This window comes from Dermochelys coriacea, chromosome 1 (genome assembly GCF_009764565.3).
Source record: "Dermochelys coriacea isolate rDerCor1 chromosome 1, rDerCor1.pri.v4, whole genome shotgun sequence".
Classification (NCBI taxonomy): domain Eukaryota; kingdom Metazoa; phylum Chordata; order Testudines; family Dermochelyidae; genus Dermochelys; species Dermochelys coriacea.
Window position 1 is genome coordinate 148,236,170 of NC_050068.2, and position 19,561 is coordinate 148,255,730.

Genomic DNA, 19,561 nt, shown 5'->3' on the forward strand with positions numbered 1-19,561 from the left:
TAAGAGCTCTGGATTTGTGCTGGTGACTCATCACTATCTTTGCACTCCCAATGCTATTCTGGTGTTGGCTCTATTTTCTAAACCAACTGTTTATTATATATCTAGCATTTGCTGCTACAGGGATTTCTGGGAGTAGAGAAAGGGGGCATTAGATTCCTTGATACCTGTTATTTTTTTGGTGAAATTTTATTGAGCATTTGATGAACCATCAAAACAGTAATATGAAAATATTTACTGAAAGATCAAGGAATTCCCCCTCCCCTCTCTTTTTCTAAACAATATGCAAATATAATCTCGCTCTCATTTGAGTAAGAACCTTTAAACAAAATAATTAAACTACAAAATATCACATAGACCCTGGAGAAGCCAATCATGACCAGTAAATAATGGCAAGTTTAGCTACAGTACTATATGCATATGCATTTCAAATTTAAATCAGTGAGATTTCTTTTCTAATTAATTACTCTAAGAAATCTGTGCATACTTATCACTGCATATTTGCCCAACATTCATAAACAAAGAACATAAAATTAAATATGCATCATTTTGTTCTGGGAGGTAAAAGAAATATAAAAAAACCACAGTAAGTTAGCTGTACTGCAACTGCGTCATCTATGAGCCAACTTTTGATTTTTAAAGAGAAGTTAATAACAGGTTTCAATATATTGAGAGCTCAGGTGAAAGACTAATGAGAGGTAGCTAATGTATTGTAGCTAAAGCAATACTATAATGAAAGTTGAGTATAAAAATAGAACAGTTAATTTATAATAACCATATATCATTTTAGAGTTAGAGCATAAAAGCTTTTGTTTGTATACCTCAGGAAACCAAACACTTTATATATTCAAAAGCACCCTGCTAAATAGAGTTAATGGCTGTGCAATTCTTTGCATAGTTATTTCAAACTAACTTGAGCTCAAAATAGATACCAAGCAGGTTTAAGCTTGTTCCAAGCGCAAATCATTTGGAATTAAAATAATAAGAAATGTTTTTCAGCTCAATAGAACAATTTTGTTGTCAGTGGTAGGGTTTTTTTAATGTCAAAATCTAGCAATTAAAAATATAAACTGATTACTTTTGAAACAGCTAGAAATTCTATTTTCCATCAAGTATACTTGATGATGCTGGGTCATCAATCCTCCTTTTCCAAATCATCCAACTATAAGACTGATTCTGAAATTAAATATTACACATGTACTCTCTGATTCACTGTATAAGTATAGGTGTGCCACAATAATTAAAAAGGCATAAACACTCTCCAAAACAAAAAGTTTTGCAGTTCTTAATCAATAAGAATGTAACTGAATCCGCAGTCTGCTAGGCAGAGTTTATCGCTTTTTTCAATCCAACCACAGAAGGGTTAATATATGCTTAACAAAAATCTCAATGTTTTCATCACCCTTTTGACTGTTAAGAAGCTTTCATTTGAAGACAAAAATTTAAATATTAAATAAACTTTCAGTTACGTTCATACTTCGTAGACAGACAAACATTCCAAAAAAACAACAACAAAAATATTGAGTTCAGGTGCAATTTTTTGTTGTTGTTGGGGTTTTGGGTCTTTCTGTCTTCTGAAAATGAAATTTTTACAACACTGAATAATAAACTTTGCAATGTTTTAATACACACAGACATTCTTAGGCCATGTCTACACTATGGGCACTACAGTGGCACAGCTACTGCGCTGTAGCTCTCCTGCTGTGGTGCTATAATGTAGATGCCTTCTATAGTGACAGTAAGGGTTTTTCTAATATTGTAGGTTGTCACAGTTCAGGGCAACTGCAGCCATATTCCCGCCTCATGGCCTGGCAACTCATAGGTACCAACTCATAGGCTTCCAGCTCCCCCGTTGCCTCCCATCTTAGGCAGATACTTTCATCTCTCTCCCTCCTGACCAGGGTATTTCCAGCCAGCAAGTTTCCTGCCTATGCTGAGAATTCCACGGAAAAGTCCAACTGTCTAAGCAGGCCAATCTCTCGGCTTTGCTTTCTCTTTGAAAGCTGTGAACAGGGTAATTATTCACTGTTTTAAGTTCCACACAGCTCTTTCTAAGAAAGCACATTTATTCTTAAGGTAGAAACATTACAGAGACAACATATTAAAGACAATAAAAAAAACCTTATATGCATGCTAATAAGCTTATCACAGATCACTCCCTTCCCTCTTCTCCACAAAGGCGCTGGTTCGTATCAGTTCTTCCAACCCTTCCCTAAGGATTGGGTCCTTCCCCTTAGAAAGAAGGTCCTATCCATTTGCTGGATTAGAACGAAGGCTCTGAGTCAGTTTAAACTCAGGCTATTTATACCAAAGTCCTTTCTTTGTCTCTTGGTTCTTTACAGAATCCAGCTGGACTCAGTATATGCAGATCCCCCCAGCAGGTGACACCTCTCTGGAGGTGTTACAACCTGAGTGAATGTTATTAATCACCACCACTTAGTTCCTGCAGGGAGTGTTATTACCCTCTCACATATTATTAAAGGAAATTGCCATATCTGTCACATCTCCCCAGGCAGCAGTAGCTAGGCTGATAAATGCTAATGCATCCGATGAAGTGAGCTGTAGCTCACGAAAGCTTATGCTCTAATAAATTTGTTAGTCTCTAAGGTGCCACAAGTACTCCTTTTCTTTTTAGGCTGATAAAAGAATTCTTCCATACACTTAGTTGTGTCTATACTGGGGATGTGGTCAGCTTAACTACAATGCTCAGGAATGTGAATTTTTCACACCCCTGAGCACTATAGCTATGTTGACCTAACTTTCAGGTGTAGACCAGGCCTTAGCTCATACTATATCTAAGCAAAAAGAAAAGGAGTACTTGTGGCACCTTAGAGACTAACAAATTTATTAGAGCATAAGCTTTCGTGAGCTACAGCTCACTTCATCGGATGCATTTGGTGGAAAAAACAGAGGGGAGATTGATATACACACACAGAGAACATGAAACAATGGGTTTATCATACACACTGTAAGGAGAGTGATCACTTAAGATAAGCCATCACCAGCAGCGGGGGGGGGGGAGGAGGAAAACCATTCATGGTGACAAGCAAGGTAGACTAATTCCAGCAGTTAACAAGAATATCTGAGGAACAGTGGGGGGTGGGGGAGAGAAATAACATGGGGAAATAGTTTTACTTTGTGTAATGACTCATCCATTCCCAGTCTCTATTCAAGCCTAAGTTAATAGTATCCAGTTTGCAAATTAATTCCAATTCAGCAGTCTCTCATTGGAGTCTGTTTTTGAAGCTTTTTTGTTGAAGGATAGCCACTCTTAGGTCTGTAATCGAGTGACCAGAGAGATTGAAGTGTTCTCCGACTGGTTTTTGAATGTTATAATTCTTGACGTCTGATTTGTGTCCATTCATTCTTTTACGTAGAGACTGTCCAGTTTGGCCAATGTACATGGCAGAGGGGCATTGCTGGCACATGATGGCATATATCACATTGGTAGATGCGCAGGTGAACGAGCCTCCGATAGTGTGGCTGATGTGATTAGGCCCTATGATGGTGTCCCCTGAATAGATATGTGGACAGAGTTGGCAACGGGCTTTGTTGCAAGGATAGGTTCCTGGGTTAGTGGTTCTGTTGTGTGGTGTGTGGTTGCTGGTGAGTATTTGCTTCAGATTGGGGGGCTGTCTGTAAGCAAGGACTGGCCTGTCTCCCAAGATCTGTGAGAGTGATGGGTCGTCCTTCAGGATAGGTTGTAGATCCTTGATGATGCGTTGGAGAGGTTTTAGTTGGGGGCTGAAGGTGATGGCTAGTGGCATTCTGTTATTTTCTTTGTTGGGCCTGTCCTGTAGTAGGTGACTTCTGGGTACTCTTCTGACTCTGTCTATCTGTTTCTTCACTTCAGCAAGTGGGTATTGTAGTTGTAGAAATGCATGATAGAGATCTTGTAGGTGTTTGTCTCTGTCTGAGGGGTTGGAGCAAATGCGGTTATATCGTAGAGCTTGGCTGTAGTCAATGGATCATGTGGTATGATCTGGATGAAAGTTAGAGGCATGTAGGTAGGAATAGCCGTCAGTAGGTTTCCGATATAGGGTGGTGTTTATGTGACCATTGCTTATTAGCACTGTAGTGTCCAGGAAGTGGATCTCTTGTGTGGACTGGTCCAGGCTGAGGTTGATGGTGGGATGGAAATTGTTGAAATCATGGTGGAATTCCTCAAGGGCTTCTTTTCCATGGGTCCAGATGATGAAGATATCGTCAATGTAGCGCAAGTAGAGTAGGGGCATTAGGAGACGAGAGCTGAGGAAGCGTTGTTCTAAGTCAGCCATAAAAATGTTGGCATACTGTGGGGCCATGCGGGTACCCATAGCAGTGCCGCTGACTTGAAGGTATACATTGTCCCCAAATGTGAAATAGTTATGGGTGAATACAGACTAACACGGCTGCTACTCTGAAATATATCTAAGCAGTTAAACAAGGGTGTTTTTTTTTAATTAAAGGATACTCTATATTCTGAGAACTGAAGTGAAATTGCAGAACCCACACATTATTATGTCATCATGACAAATATTTGGGTGCTCTTCCATATTTGTTAACATTGTGCATTGGCCTGCCATTGTAATGGCATTTTCTGTATGTATATTTTGGTTTAAGTGCTTCTCAACAGAGGACTGTCTGGGACGGATCAGGCAGGAAGGAGGAGGTGGCGGCTCAAGATGGTCTGCTAACAGCTTTCACTTTAGATGGTTAAGGGACAATGTCTGAACAATTAGCTCTAATGACTCTCTTGTTCCTCAAGCCAGCATACTAAAGAGATTTGACCAGGAAGGACCAAAACCCAACAGCACATGGGGAAAACTCCTGTAGAATAAAAAACACTTACAAGGTTTGAAAAGACTGTCTTGAGGGTGCAGATTGAGACACACTCAAAGGGTATGTCTACACTGCAGCTGGGAGGTAATGCCGAGCTTGGGCAGACACACATACACACTAGCTATGCTCAAGCCATCCTGCTAAAAGTAGCAGCATGGCTAGCTGCCCAAATACAGCCCATCTGAGGTCCTAAATACATACTCACATTGGTAGTCTAAGCCACTATTTATGCTGCTGCAGCCAGATTGCTATTTTGAGTGCACTAGCTTGAGCGAAGCTACAGCATGTATGTCTACTTAAACTGGGAATTACACCTCACATCTGCAGTGTAGTCATACCCAAAACACAGGAACCGGCAGGGGTGCCTGAAGGATCCTGGAATATAATACTTTAGGTAAGATAGACCTGTGATCCATTTTTTTTAATTTTTTTTTCATCTAATGCTTTGTTCTAACTGCTGAACAGAGATATTTTGCTTTAAGAAGGCTGTTGGTCAATTTATCACTGGTCATTTGTCCCTGAAGGGAGGAAATGCAAGTGCCCAAAACCCAGTCAGTCTCACAGAATAGTAAGTGGTAGATATACACAGATTGACCCAGGTCCCAGTTTTAGAGTAGGATCCTACACAGGGACAGGCAAGGGCAGGGAGTCCAAGACCTGAGCTGGATAAACTCAGAGAGACCAAAAAAGGGACAAAAGTCCAGCTAGCCCTTCAACTATGTCAGTCATTAATGACATTACCATAACGGACAAGAATTCCTACCAGTTGGAGACAGTACTATCTTTTCTCACTATATGCCAATGCCTTTTTTCCTGTTTAGTTCACTAGGATTATTTGTACTTAAAATACCCAACTGGTTAGCTAGAAAAAAAAAATCAAAGCTGGAACAAGTGTACTACTGCTTTTTCTGGTTAATGCAATGTAGCTCATTTAGGGAATAGGACTGTTATTCTCAGGTAGCAGATTGTTGGTCTTATTCTTTACTGGAGAGAATGTGCAAGGAAATTCAATTATTCAATGCACAGAGAGAGCCTGAAGCCAAAGTGGCATTCAGATTCACACATCTGTAGCTATGAAATAAAAAAGGTGGAGATGCAAGTGCTGTACTGCCACTGACCAGAACTGGGACAGAATTCACATTCTTGGTCAAAGCTAAATCCCCAAACCTCCTTTTACATGCTGCAGCAGCAGCATACGGAGCTATTAACATGACATTATTGTTTCCTTCGTGTTAGCACTTACATAAGAGGCAAAGGTTTGGAAATACAGCTGGGTTTCAGTGGTGCAAAAGAATAGTTTTTAGTGTGATAAATAAAGGCCAAGCTCTCCCTGGTGTAACAAGAAACATTAGCATCAACACCTGGAAACACAACAGAAAGAACCATTTAAAGCCATCCAACTGCAGCAGTTTACTCTTGGCATTCTCATCTTTTAGTACATTCCAAGGGAGAGTTTAATGATAATTAAAGTCAATAATAACCTTTCAGGATTCCCACCTCACTCCCTTTTGGATGTGAACATCTTTACAGTTCCTCCCTCTCCACAATTCTAAACTGAAAAAGGGTAGTCCTTAGGGTAACAACGAGACATTTAAGAGGTGAACAAACTGTTGCACACTATTGGTCTTCCTCCTAAATACTGCACTCACCATTATATCTTATTCATGAGATACTCATTTCTGAAAAAGAATATGAATGAAGGTTGGCAATAAAATTACTGTATTTGAAAGAAGCACTGGTAGGTCAATTTCAGTCCTACATTTAAGTTTAGAAAAAAACAAGTTTTTATAAAACCCAATATCAATAGAAATGTTTGTGATATTTTTTAATTCAAAGGAAATCCTTTCTTGTAAAAGGAAAAACACTCTCCCTGTAATATTTGGAACTCAAATACTGCAGCATCATGTTAGTGCAGGAGAATGAAAAACGGATGGGTACACTGCTTATAAATGACAGTTAAACTGATTAAACCAGTCTCTTTATCGAAGCTGAGCGAAATGCCCAAAGTAAGCAAATATCATACATGGTGAAAAGTAAATAATATTGTTAAAATGATTTCCTAAAATGTCATTAGTGCCACAGTTACAGAAACCTTTTTTAATATACAATTTTAATGACACACTATCAGGTAAAAAGTTACTTTAAAATGTGAGCTCAGGTGTAAATTACCTATGAAAAACTTCATTCTGTTGTTCAGCTTTTCTAAAAATAATGTCATATTTATGGTGTTTTTTAAACATTAGCTGTGGGAAGTATGAGGACATTTGTTTATGTGGGGCGGGATGGGGGGTGAAGGAGACCGTGTAGAAACAAAGAATTGGACAAGTAAACAAGGATGTTGTGTTTAATTATGGACAGTTAAATATTAATATTTAAGGAACAGTCCAATGGGTTCCTTGCAATGTTATTGTTAAAAGAAAATCTGAAATAACAAGAAACGATTTCTGAACATCCATGTTTTTAACCTACCTCTTTCTTCTCTCTGCCAGCTGCCTGCAGACTTCCTCCCACCGAAAATTCAGGCTACCCAGCTTTTCCCTTAGAACATTAGCATCTGCTGTTGATGACTGCTCAATAATTTCTTCAGCAGTTATATTTAATGTTCTGATAACAGTTTGCTGTCGTCCAATGCCATCATGGAGCTCCTGCAAAATATATATATATATATATATTTTTTAAAATGTCAAAAATGAAGAATCATATCCTTTTATTCAAGCATGGATCAAAAATGCTTTACCAACTACAGGTCTGGTAGCAAGAGCTCTGTGGAAAAGTTTTTCTCTACTCTGAATCCTAAATGCATACATCCAAAAGGCAATAAGACAGAAAGGCCGCTTTTATGTTTTTGTAACAAGCACCTTTTCAGCTCAGTTTCTGCCTCTTTTTTTTTTATTGGAATGTTCTGGCCTGCTAGAGAATGTTATAATGTTCTACAGCTCCATTAGTGGGAAATCCTCTTGAGCAAATTCAATAGTGTCCCCACAGAGATGTACCATATCTAATAGTGTACAAAATGTTGTAAAATGTGAAAGCAAACAAAGTATTTTGGTTTTCCATTAATTGTCAATAAAAGTAATGAAAAGGTACATTAACAGAAACAAGGAGACTGCTTATTTATACATCTGAAGTACTTTTCCAAATCCCTCTCTGGAGTAGATCCACTCCCAGTTGTGAGAGGCTTTATAATCAGCTACCCTACACTTCTTAGAAAAAATACACTCCTGATAAAATCCTTACTTATCTCACTTCTATCTACATACTGTGAACTGCCGAACTACTAAAAATACAACCAAACACTGCTGATGGGCAGTTTTCTACTCTTCACTAAAGGCACTCAGATTAATTTCCTATATCTCTTTCATTACTGGAATCCCAGTTTTCTATTTGTTATCTTAATTCATCATTAGCAGTAACAGTCTTGAAATGTAACAAACTTCCACACTACACAGCCATTAAACCAGATTTGAAAAGGGACAATTAGAGCCAGGTATATAATTAGGGAGTGTAATTTATCAGTAAAAAGTTCAAATTAATTTTGTATCTTTATTTATTAATGGAACAAGACTGACTTTTTCTTCTATAACTCTCAGAATTTATAAGCATGTAACTGTGAAATGGAGATGTTAAACTTTTTACTGCTAAAATAAACACAAACTGAAAGAAGGAACTTGCTTTGAACTCTACCTTTGTTTTTTGTTTTTTTTATTGGGCTCCCAACTTCTACAAAATAGTAGAGTCCAGGTACAAAACAGCGTACAGTAGAACCTTGATTTTATGATATTGGTTATATGAACCATTGTTCCTGGCAGGAGGGGAAAAAAAAGAAAAGGAAAAAAAAAACCCACATAACAACAGTGATGTTGATGAAGAACAAGTCAACATCTCTTCACATTCCAATGCCTTCAGCACATTGAAAATTGCTTTGCTGTGATTTGAAGGACAAGAAGAAAGTGATGCAATGCACCATACTACAACTTAAGCACAATACATAAAATAATGTTGAGGTGTTCAATTTAACAAACTTTTTTATTGTTTGAACTCCTTAATCCCAAATTAGTTTGTAAAAAGGTGTTCTATTGTATTTCAATTTAAAATTCTGAATATTTATATTCTCTTGTAGCAGAAAACTGACACATTAGCAAATCCTTTTTTGGACCAATGCTATATATACTCTTGTTTTCCCGCTCCTGAACTGCTCTCTCTGGTCTTTGTTGCAGCACTCCTGCTTCCAACATTAAGAACGTCTCCCTTGAAGGCGGGGGAAAGGGGGTTGTCTCCTCACTGTTCCAGATATTAGGAAGCTCACTGCCATACCCCACCTTCTTTAGGAGATGCCTTCCCCTAATTCTGCTATCAATTCCAGTTTATTAGGGAACCAGACCTCCTGTTGATCGAGTACCTGAACTGGGCACCAACCAAGTTGGGACAATGTGAATTTTACAACCTAACCTACTCACCAGGCCCCCCTGGGCTGCTGGAAGAAAGGTGAAAAAAACCCCATCCTGTCCCAACGAATCAGGCAATGTGGGAAAGATTCCTTCATAGTCCCTAAAGGGCAACTAGCATGATACCTACAGCAAAGCCCTAAAACTCAACCCCATTCTAATCCCAAAGAAGGGAAAGGGGGACTTTTTTCCCAGCACAGAATGGTGCCCCAGGCAGGGGGGAGGGCTTATAAGCCCTCCCTACTTAAGCGTATGGGAGCCAATGAGCATAAGGCATATACTGCTCCTTTCTGTCCAACCGATCAGCTGCAGAGCCCTCCTCATCAAGACCATTAGGAGGATAAGCACCCATGAGGAGGATGTGTGTGTGCAATCTTTAGAGGGGTTAAGAGTTTTTTCTCCTGGGACCAAATGAAGCTTGTGTGGGTGTCTCCTAGAGGTGGAGCATCTAGAACAGGAATGAGGCACAACGGTGTGACAGCCTGAAGTCTGGTCTACTCTAGAAAATTAGGTCAGTTTAACTATGACAGTCAGAGGTGTGAAAAATTCACATCCCTGAGCAGTACTGCTAAGCTGACTTAAGTCCCTGTGTAGACAGCACTAGGTCCATGTCTCTTAGAGAGGTGGATTAACTACAGAAATGAGCATAGGTAGTGTCCACACTGAATGCTACAGTGGCACATCTATGTCGCTATAGCATCTTAAGCATAGACAGGAGCTCAGGAAGCTTTCATAGACACTATCCATGTGGTAACATCTGTAAAGGACTTTACTCTCCAAGAATGTTATTTGGACACGGTGACAGTTCTCGGGGAACCCAGGACTGCGTGTCACCTTCTTACCCCCTGTCTCCAGCAAGAGGTAGTCTTCTTGTGGTAGCTGGGTGTCAGCTCCCTACCAGCAACCCAAGCACATCATAGGTGCTAAATAGGTGAAGGCTTTCTTAATATAAACCCTCTGAAATCTTATTTTCATTGCTGATTTCTAGGTCTTCTGCCAAAGAAATAAATAAGAACATATTTATCACACATTTTTCTATTGTAAAGACCATCTTAAACATAAATTATAACGCAGTTACTGAAAATGAAAATGGTATAGCCGAGAGAAAAACTTATCAGAATATGAAGCAAAAATAAATGCAGTGTTTAAGACTATGAAGATAGATGCAATTATTTTATCTCATCATTCATTTCTGAGAACTTGGCCTGAGGATGATCATTATCATCAAATACTGTATCTCAAAGGGTAGAGTTTGATGAGGTGTCAAACAAGGGTCCCTTTGAAGACTTAAGTTGCATGGTAAACAGTGCTGCCATCCTGCTTTTGCAAGCAATGTCCTTAATTTTATTTATGACAAAGTGGGGCTGTAGTGATTCTTGCAAATGCCTTGTCTTCTTTCCCATTCACTTCTACCTTCAAAAGACTCTGCTTTTAAAATATCCTCACTGCAGTTTCTTCTTTGCTGATGCTAGTTCATTAGTCTGCTTTGCTGAATTGACACTTCAGAAAGCAGTGCCTCCTGTCAAAAAAGTGCTGCCTCTGGAAGAGCCTATGAAAGAGTCCATAAAACAGAACCACCCGTGGACCAGTAGTAACTACAGTAAGAATGTTTTAAAAGAAGCAAAGGTGTTAATATCCCTAAAGGTGAAAGAAGGGGGAGAAAGAATGGGAGAGGAATAGGGAAAAGTATAACTAGAGAAACAAAAGGAGAAAGAAGATGATAGGAGAGCAGGGGGATGGGGAGGATAAAAAGAATGGGGAACCAAACTGATACAAGTAAAAATGACTAAAAAGAGGGATGAAGGGAAAAGAAAGACGAGGAGAAAGAAGAAAGATGAAGGGCAAAAGGAGTTGGAAGAGACTGAGAAATAACAGAAGGGGCTATAACTGCTCCTGTACCTCTTACATTCTCTCCTAAGCATGATTTTTTTTTGTACAAAAATCTCTCACCCTGCAGCCCAGGAAGGAAATTGGTACTCACTGTGTCTTGCCCAAAAAAATGTTGACAGATAGGCCCAACACCCCTACCCCTACGTCCACTGCATTGCCTACTTCCACATTTCATTTTATACACTGGACAATCAACCTTCCTATCACCACCTTCCTACTATGAATACTAATTTCCAAAACTGTCTCATTTTAAATACAAATTGCAAAATGTTTGTACTAAAATATATATAAGATCCAAATGCCAGAAAGAAGGGTCAGATCATCAATATAATATTAATATATTTTAAGATAAAATTATTAAAAAGCAATTCCTTTCTTACTCATACTTGCATTTGAATTCGGGATCAGAATTTTGTTTTCTGCTGAACTCTCAAATGTTAATAGTGAAGTTCAGGCACTATGGCAGCGGATAGGGTTGTCAACTTTCAAATCGCACTAGGGGCAGGGGCAGGCTGCTCAGCCTCCTTGGTCGCCCACGCACCTGGGGCTGCAAGGACCTGGCGGCCGCTTCCCAGAGCCAGGTGGAGCCAGGGAGCCTGCCTTAGCTCTGGGCTCCCACTGCACAACCCACCAGACTTTTAACAGCCCGGTTGGCAGTGCCAACCGGAGCCACCAAGGTCCCTTTTTGACTGGGCATTCCGATCAAAAACTGAATGCCTGACAATCCTAGCAGTGGACACATTTAAGAACTTGAACAGTGGAAAAACCATATATCTCTTCATCTGTCTTGTTACTTAATTATACCAATGTATATTTTTTTTCAAACATTGTTATTCACTCTAAGGTGGCTCAGAGGTTGCATTCTTAGACAAAATAATAAAAATTTCTAGTTCAAGTAATTTTCATCAAAAATAATGCAAGGTTGAAATATCTCCTTATCCCTCCAGTGCTGGAAATTTCTGGTCAGCCAGATGAATGCTTATGAAAATGTTCAGTATAAGTCAGATTCTACACTCAGAGATGATCCGTGCCTGCTGATAATTGGGGGCGGCATGGGGGGGGGGAAGAGAGGACAGAGTGAGGGCAGCCAGCTTCAGCAATGTTACTGAGCATGCTCAGTCAGTATGAGCTTACTTCCTACAAGCCAAGCCACAAATCGGGGATTGCAGGGGGGAACGCGACAGCACCCTTCCCATGACCCCCATGCGTCACCTTTGCTTACTCTCTTTAAAACAGTACCTTACTGCACAAGTTGTCACATTAACTTCACTAGGACAACTTGCAGAATATTGTCATATTCAACATGAGTAAGGCAATCATAATCTGGTCCTACATAGACATATAAATTATTTTAAAACCAATGTTTCAACAGCTCCTTGTTTCATACTTTCCACCAGCCCTATTTAATTCTAGCAATGAGCAAGAGAGCAGTAAACGGTAGTAAAGGAGACCTGGCAACTGAAGATTGAGTGGGACAGCAACATAGAAAAAGATTGTTGTCTGTTGTTGGTGAAAACATATTTAGGCAAGTTGTCTGCCTCTGGAAACTACCCTATGGACCACAGTACATGAAAAAAAAAAGAGAGAGAGAGACAGAATTAAGTTCTCCATGTTCAAATAAAGTTATCTTGTTATTTAGATATCTGAAATCAGTGCACAGAAGCATTATTTTCATGATATATTTTCCTAACATCAAATTAAAATGAAACTTCTATGCAAGTAAATATTCCTCTCCATCAGTATTAAATACTGTCATTATGATGATACTGCTATTAAAGAGAATACCAAATAAATTCATTATGATAAAATACTTAAAGTATTACAAGCTCTCTAGCTCAGGGAAGTTTCATTATATGAAACCCTAATTTACTTGCTACATTTCCTCATCTAAACCGAGCTCATTTTACCAGGAAGATAGTCAAAAGAAAAAAAAACGAGAAATACTTTTGTCTTTAAAATGAGCCGCTCCTTAAACAAGGGGTAATTATGTTTTCAAACCGCTCCACCTGTAAGCAATTATCACAGCGGTTTTCGTAGCCAACACACCATATATTGAACTAGGGAACCTTGAGAGCTAAACACATGAGCAGCTACAGCTTCAGTTACAGAGTCAACATGCTGTAACTGGTAGTTGTAAAATCTCACATCCTCTGTGAGCCAGCAAAGAGAGGAAACTGTAATACGTATTCACCACTGGGTTATACAACAGTCAATGACAGCCTTATAAATTTAGGTGTCAGTATATGTGAGCAACATTCTAGCCCACAAATAGTCTTCATATTTTTTAAGAAGTTGGCCACTTGAGATGGGCTAAATGTTTTCAGGGAAAAAAAGTAAGTTCCCTCTGAACAGGGAGCTATTTAGATATCTGTGATAAGAGTAGTAATTTAGCTCATGCTAAATGCTAACTAAAACAAACTCAGACAGCAAGTCTGTGATTTTTCCCATTACCACTAAACACAAAGTTTGCAGCTTCAGTTAAATATTGAAACAAATCATGCAGGTATCCTAATTTTATCCCAGGTATGAGGCATCCTTTCTCCCTCACCCTACTTCCTACCAAGTGAGCTAAATCCTGTTCCTTTGCCCTCACGTTCCCAGCTCCATCCCTTCCTCTCTCAGCCCTCAAAGAGCCCCCTATGTCTAACCAGAGAGCACCTAATAATTTACTATCCTCAAATTCTAACAACCATTCCAGTTTCTTCTCTCTGTTATCACACACCATAGTTTCATATTTAGGTAATATTTAATAGAAGGGGGTTAAATCTATAAAACTGAATATTTTTTTCTAGGGATCCTGGGCAGCTACCTTAATGATGTAGTCTCAAAGTTCTTCCTGGCCAGATGTAACTCAGAACACTTTGGGCTCTAACACTAGTGAAACTTGGAACTTTTAAGATTTTAAGACACCCACCATCACAAAAGAAACTGCAAGATCTGAGACTGAGAAAAGCTTTTTTGTTTTTAATGTACCAGAGATTCTTTTTCTCACTCTTTCAATGGCAATAAGGCTGTATGTTAGTGAAACTGTAGCTCAGACAACCTCAAGCAATTATTTTCAGGAAAATAATTTGTTGTTGTGAATACCAATATGCCAACTACCAACATGCCAACACCAGTGAGATAACCTGACTAAATGCAAATATTTTGGTACCACAGGAATGGTCCTTTCCATGCAACTTGATCTGAATAATACTTGGATATTATTGGCTATCCAGTTTTTGCACATTATTATTGGCTATCTTAAAATGGCTATCCAGATTTTGCACATATACTCTGTATTTCACCTTGATAATCAAGTTTTAATTCTATGACCTTTGAATTATGGATCAGTGGAGCCTTATGTGGGAGAAGCCACACAAATGACAGGTCTGTTTTTGAGGAGAACGCAGAGCACATATATGGCAGGATGACTCACTTTCACCATTTTATTTTCCAGATAAGAACCCATAGCATTTGTAGCTGTTTATATATCTGCTCCATGTGAACATGAGAAACCAGACAGCTTAAAAAAAGAAGAAAAAAGGTCTTTAATACATGTGCCAGGGTTGTTCATTTGGAATCACATAAACTTGAACCAGTACAGAGAAATACTACTTCTTGAATTCCAAAGCATTTTAGGAGTGATTTTAGTAGAAACTCTAAATGAATTTTGCAGCACATTTTCCTTAAATGGATAGAAAGTCAGTGACAATAATAACCACTTGTTCGCAAACTGAATATTATTGTAGAGCAAAATGCTAATTAAGAAGGCCTTTAAATAATGTCACTGAGCTCTTCTAATAACATAATTTACCTGTCTTTTAAATGACAAGTTCCCTCACAAATTAGTACTCTGCAGCTATTAAATGATTTCCATAGCTAGTTCTATAGCCAAAGGAACCCACATTATGCATCAGTCCTGTATTATAAAAAATGGAGGGAAAAAGCTAGCTCCGGAATCAAAATTATAGCCCCTGCTTGGGATGGAAGAGTTGCCAAGTTGTGCAGAAGATGCACAACTGAGAGAGTATGTATTTAATGATGGCAAGAAAGAACTCTTCCGACCTTCTGGATTTTATACCACAACATAAACCAATAGCTCACATGACAAATCTTCCAGAGATGTTTTTCCTCAAGTGCTGTGATAGTGGAAAGAATATTTCCACTCCAAATTAAGATGAGGTGAGCAAACTTTGATCCATCTGTCTAGATTCCATAACCTAAGAGAAAAGTAGATCATCCTGGAAGTTGGGTGCAACATTTGTTCCGATCTCTATAGAGGAGTCGATTTAAAAAAACAAAAACTGTTTATATATAAAGTGAACAGAAACTGTTCCCTAATGTTCTGAACCATATTGCTGTGATTCTTTACACCCATGCTGGGGGCTGGAGCGAATGCATCCTTATGCCCTCTGCAGCAGCACAACTAACCTGCCAGTGAGTCCTTCCATGTAATTGCAAAAGACTGAGATGGAGATGGAACAGAGCTGTGCCAATAACTGATTTTTCAGTTTGGCTACCAAACTGGAAAAAAAAAACTGGATCAAACTAAATGTTTTCTTTGTCCCAAAGCTAAATATTTCATCCCATTCAAGTTTTGTTAAACCTTTTTAAAAATAAAATTGAAATAAATTCAAAACAAAGTTATTTTGAATTGAAAATATCAAAACAAAATGTTTCAATTTTTTGTAATCTTTTTCTCCAGTTGATAGAATTTGGTGAATTCAAGACAAATTCACAATATGTTGCACTAAACCCAAATCTGTATTTTTTGGATGAAAAAAGTTTTGTCTGAAAAATTTCACCCATCTCTTGTCAGGAAGATGGTAATGACACTAGATCTGATCCATATAACTGTTAGCTCTGTGTGGCTCGAAAGTTTGTCTCTCTCACAAAAGAAGTTGGTCCAGTAAAGGACATTACATCATCCACCTTGTCTCTCTAACTACTTCCCCCACACTCACACACAATAGAGGGGCACCGCTAGATAAATAAATACATTCAAAGCAAAGACATACAAAAAAACCCAAAAAAGTTAAACAAAAGTTAAAGTTTGTAGTAAAACAGAGAAGTCAAGACTTTTGTTTGATGACTTTAAAAACAAAAAAACAAAAAAACAAAAAAACCAGCGATTGCCATACTGGAGGTAGGAACTCACAACAGTTTACCTAGAACTGTAGATTCTGAGAGTGAACAATGCCAGCCACATTATAGGAATACAAAATTTCTATAATCAATTTACTTGTATAACACTGCATTATTTGGGGGAGAGGAAGGAACTTTCCCCTGCTCACAGACAGTGTTCAATATGCCTTGAAACAGGATAGTCATAGTTTTAGCCTAACTAATATTAATGTAACTGCAGGTTGTATTCTTAGTCATATACATTTATGATCTCATTGAAATTTACTATGCTTTTTAAGACTGGGATTGTGTCTCCAGGAACAAATAAAAATAACAAGTTATTTATTGTAATGATGCCCTGCAGCAGGAAGTTTTATATGTTGCATAAGTAGTACCTCTTACTTATAAAAGTTGATATTTTTTAATTTCATGCAAATTGTGTATTTGACACATCAGTTGTTTCTTTCTGACACTATCCTGTTTATGTTGTGATTATCCTGCTAAACACTAGTTTATCATACCAGACCCCAAGGAGTAACACCTGGAGTTATTTCTCTCTTGGAAACTCTGATTAGACCTTGTATGGGTAAGGAGGGGTGACAAACCCCATTAGCTGAACAATTTGCCATCCCATTTCACACAAATTGTGTGCACTTTCATATGCCTCATGCCATCGTTTTACTCATGCCTTTTAACAGGTTCATGAGTAGCAAACTGAACAGGCGTGTGAAGATATACAGGGATAAACTAGTGTTTCAGAACAGATTCTTGCTATTAATTCAGACACCAGAAGGAAAAATAAAACCAGACAGCTGGAGCTACATCCAAAAGGGATCTGGGCACTGCAATACTAAGTGTAACATTTAGGCATCCTGCTACCTAATGGAATCCACAGCCCCAAGTTAGGCTCCCAATACCAGGGATTGGCAACCTTTGGCACACAGCCCGTCAGGGAAATCCGCTGATGGGCTGGGACAGTCTGTTTACCTGCAGCATTCACAGGTTCGGCCGATTGCAGCTCTCACCTCTGAGATGCAACCACCATTGCAGCTGGTGGTTCACCATCCAGGCCAATGGGGGCTGCGGGAAGCAGCGTGGGATGTGCAGGCCGCTGCTTCCCACAGCCCTCATTGGCCTGTAACTGTGAACCGTGGCCAGTGGGAGCTGTGATTGGCTGAACCTGCGGACGCTGCAGGCAAACAAACCAGCCCGGCTCACCAGCAGATTTCCCTGACGGGCCGTGGGCCAAAGGTGCCGATCCCTGCCCTATACAATGCCTGAGAAGAGTTAGGCACCTAAGAATGGGATCCACAAAAGCCAGCACACTGAACAGGGAGCTGCATGTGCTACCCAACCGGAAACGCCAAGGAGAGAGGCACATCTAAGCACCACCTTCAAAGGGATTTAAGTGCTTAACTCTACTCAGGATTCACAGCCATGAACCCACCCCTGGAGTTAGGTGCCTAAGTCCTTTCCCACAAAAAAATGGAAGTGATTCCATGGCTGAAGCTTCTCCTTAAAACCTTTAGCCTAATTGTTACGGTGCTCATTCAGTATGTGGGAGACCTGGGTTCAATTCCCACCTCTGCCCATTGTGGAGCAGAGATTTGAATCAGTATCTTCTACCCCTCAGGAGAGTGTCTTAACTACTTGGAAGGGAATAGGTTGGGATGGGTCTCTCTTGTTGAAATCATTGTAATTTGTATAAATTAAAGTAATTAGAACAGGAACTTGATCTCCCAGATCCCAGGAAAGTGCCCCAAAAACTGGGCTATAAAATCCTAGGGATTTTAGGCACCTACAGGTTTACGCAGCAGATAAACGGAGGTTTCAAGGTCCAAATTTTGGACTTAGGCACCTAAAATGGCTGTTAGGCACCTAAATCCCTTTGTGGATTTAGCCCCTAATGGGCAGATTTAGAACCAACAAAATGATGGTTACAGTATTATTTCCTAACCCAAGCAATTTAAATAGGGGCTATGTGTGGTCAGAGTTCTGTTCAGGGTATGAGAATCTCACAATGTCTCAAGTATCCTCTGTTACTTCATAGGTAACCCATACACATACATTTCAGAATAGTTCCTTGAATTTCATCTTCTGTTGTCATTGAATGATACAATGTCTGAATGTTACACTTAATTAGAAGCCTTTCTACTACCTATCAAACTGATCTTTTGTCTTTTTATTGTACCAGCCAAATATGCTCAAAGGTAATTTATTGTTATTGAATAGCCCTATAACAACATGATAAAATCATGCAAACAAGCTTCTATTTTCTGTCAGATGCACTTGCTAGCACAACATTCCCTTTTGGAGGTGAAAAAAACCCTTATTGCTTTCCTTAATTTATGGCATGTCTCTGGATCATAAAATCACATAAGTGTATCATGCACAGCTTTTAAAATCTGCAGCCTTGAATTAGACATCACTCTGCTACTCTTCAGTCATTTACATAATTCTCGTTTTTGCCTTGTACTGGATGAAAGCACAAGGTTCACACAAGAGCCTCCACACTGATGCAGCAATGGAGTTCAGAGACCACTGGGAGGAAAAAAAAAAAGTAGTGGAAAACTGCTCCAGCTAAAGTTTTGCTCCCTTGGGGTGATTTTAACTAACAACTGCTCACATCTCCATCAAAGATCCAAGCAAAAATAAGAGAGAAATTAATTAATTTTCCAACCAATTAAATCCTATTAATCTAGTCTGGAGATTGATTATTGGCAGCTTCTGAGTATTAGAATGTAAAGCCAAACATTTATATTGTAGTCCTTTTTGCTGCTTGTCGAAAGGAAGTTTTTTTCCCTGTGACTAAGACTGCTGTAAAGGAGAAGAAAGAAGTCTAAGAGGAACCCAGGGCCATGTGTGGAAAGAAAGCAGGGGAGCGGGAGTGGAAAAAGAGTAGAACAATATGATCGTGTTTGCCATTGAAGAGTAATTTAAAGCAAGGCACTTTTCTTTTGATAGTAAAAGATACATTGACTTGATAGTTATAGTCTGATAAATTGGTTTGAAAATGACTATTATATTCGTAGAAATGAGTGGCACTGGCAACTGAAACAAACAATAAGAAGATCTGGACAATCACTAAACACAGAAACAAGCCAAAACAATTTCAATTGCACATAGGAAACAAGTATTGTGCTCAACAGAAAATTGTATGCAGTTGGTGGTCTACTTTCCAAATACAACAGCAAAAGGGACATACAGTATAATCACAGGGAAATTTTACTGTCATTTGATTTAACTAGAAATGTTGATTGCATGATCCAGATTATTTGTAATGTAATCAATATGGCCAAAGG

The 19,561-nt window shown here is 39.0% G+C and overlaps 1 protein-coding gene across 10 annotated transcripts in view; it reads right to left on the minus strand.

Annotated features, from left to right (window-relative positions):
- The window catches only part of DMD (dystrophin), a 1,935,994-nt gene that overhangs the window by 726,367 nt on the left and 1,190,066 nt on the right, over nucleotides 1-19,561 (minus strand). For 9 of the 10 annotated variants that reach the window (XM_043505382.1, XM_043505371.1, XM_043505378.1 and 6 more), the window contains one exon: nucleotides 7,288-7,463. In XM_043505382.1, coding sequence (XP_043361317.1) covers nucleotides 7,288-7,463 — 176 coding nt within the window. Of the gene's footprint in view, nucleotides 1-7,287; nucleotides 7,464-13,219; nucleotides 13,228-16,386; nucleotides 16,393-19,561 lie in introns of those variants that run through there. The other variant, XM_043505393.1, reaches the window with a different exon arrangement.